The 1,963-nt window shown below is 29.8% G+C and overlaps 1 protein-coding gene across 4 annotated transcripts in view; it reads right to left on the reverse strand.

Annotated features, from left to right (window-relative positions):
* The window catches only part of LOC106473170 (protein LSM14 homolog B-like), a 17,077-nt gene extending 15,933 nt beyond the window's left edge, over nucleotides 1–1,144 (reverse strand). For 3 of the 4 annotated variants that reach the window (XM_013933850.2, XM_022401662.1, XM_022401663.1), the window contains exon 1: nucleotides 912–1,134. In XM_013933850.2, the coding sequence (XP_013789304.1) occupies nucleotides 912–1,032 (121 nt within the window). In that variant the 5' untranslated portion in view covers nucleotides 1,033–1,134. Of the gene's footprint in view, nucleotides 1–911 lie in introns of all 4 variants that reach the window. The other variant, XM_013933853.2, reaches the window with a different exon arrangement.
* Nucleotides 1,145–1,963: the final 819 nt, after the last annotated feature.

Below are 1,963 nucleotides of genomic sequence, written 5' to 3' on the forward strand. Positions count from 1 at the left end.
TTGTAATTTGTTTCACCCTGTACTTAAACTTTTTAAAGGAACATAATAAAAACAGCTTGAAATATTACTACGGCACAAATCACGCAATTTTTACCATATGAAGACAACCAGTACAAGTTCCAAACCATCAAGATAAAGCATTTTATAAATATCAATATGAAAGCTACAATTATGAAACATATTGAACTGTTGCTGGCCAATAATTCAACAGCAATACTAATACACTGTTTTACATACACTTGTACAATATATAAAAATGTACTTGCTGTATGATATACACAAAATACTACACTTGAGCCTCAACTTACTTTTTTAAAGTTAAACCATATTACTTTGAGAGTTGTACCTCAAAATATTTAATGATATTACCCAAAGCTTTCTTGCAGTTGCACACAATAAAGAAAGTTAAGGACACCCAGGTAATGCAATATCATTTAAAAAGATTAGTAATAATATCTACACTTAATATATAAATGACGAACATTAGTATCTTATTGCCATACATTCCATGTTTATTAATAATAAATATATATATTAATATAATCCACAATTTACAAGAAGTTTTAGATTTTATTATACATTAAATGTTACTAAAATTTAAATAAAAATTAATATTCTAAAAACAGAGATCACATACGTGGTTATTAACTGTAAAAAATATTTACACTAACTTTTTTTTTTAAATTAGTTAATGCCCAAGTTACGAAATGTTGTTTAGACTTCAGCAGCTTACACACTGGTTCAATGGTGTATGTTTTATCTTATATTAATACTAATAGCAGTTAGAATGTAACTATTAAAAATACAGCGATGATGAACGTTAATACATAAACGAAATACTCAAATACTTGGTTTCGTCTTAACAATATTATTAAATTAATAATGAAACCTGAACAAAGAGAAAGACAAACCTTTTGCCAAAGCAACCGTAGATTCTTTGGTATCAATTGTATACAATATTCCTTCATACCGAATTTCGGATTTGGATATCAAACTGATTTTACTTCCCAAGTAAGGTACTCCTCCACTCATGATTATGTTGTTTCGACTGACAATCTTAACTATTATTGCTTCAGATATGTTTACCTAATTCACTCCTCTTATTTGTAACTCCTACTGAAATGGCGGATGCATTTCTTCAGTTTTAACACTTATCGTTAGGGAGCGCCACAAACAAATATTATTATGCAAAGTACATGCTCAATAAATCTGTCTCGCACATGGAATTACACATTCAAATTACATACCCAGTATGTTGTACGTTTCACGAGGATTCACACTTGTGATTTTTTTTTTATAACAAATGAAATGTTTATTTATTTGAAATTCAAAATTTACAGAGTACATGGTATATAAAAAGTGATCGTTTCAAATATTTCTGTTGAAGAAAGTTATTGTTCAAATATTTCTGTTGAAGAAAGTTATTGTTCAAATTATTCTTTGTATTCATATAAATACAAAAGTTATATTTACCCACTATCTTATGGATCATAAAATAATATTTTACAAATATTTATTGAAATATTAACAAAACATTTTTTACACCGACTTTGTCTTTATAGTTCTTCACGTATATTTTGATTACACAACTAATTGATTAGTATTGTTGCGTCAGCGAGGTCACGTGACTAGTGTCACGCCACCTCTCGAACCTTCGGGAATAGTCGGGAGATTACTAGATGTAGGGTAGTCTGGTATATATATAAGAGGGTGACAACGTGACGGGACAATGTGTGTGCAGACAGTGAGTAATTGATCTGGAGTCAGCGAGTATTATTGAAGTTGAGCACGTTCGTTGTTATAGCGTTTGTTTTAGCGCGATTGTTGAAATTAAGTGTATCGTAAACTTATATTCGGAAAGAATAAACCAGTTTTATTAAGTAAGGACTTGTGTCGCTATAGTTTCGTCAGAACGAAGTTACGGAAGATTAATTAACAAACGGAGACGTAACAGTATGATAGC

Source organism: Limulus polyphemus, unplaced genomic scaffold (genome assembly GCF_000517525.1).
Source record: "Limulus polyphemus unplaced genomic scaffold, Limulus_polyphemus-2.1.2 Scaffold5946, whole genome shotgun sequence".
Lineage (NCBI taxonomy): Eukaryota > Metazoa > Arthropoda > Merostomata > Xiphosura > Limulidae > Limulus > Limulus polyphemus.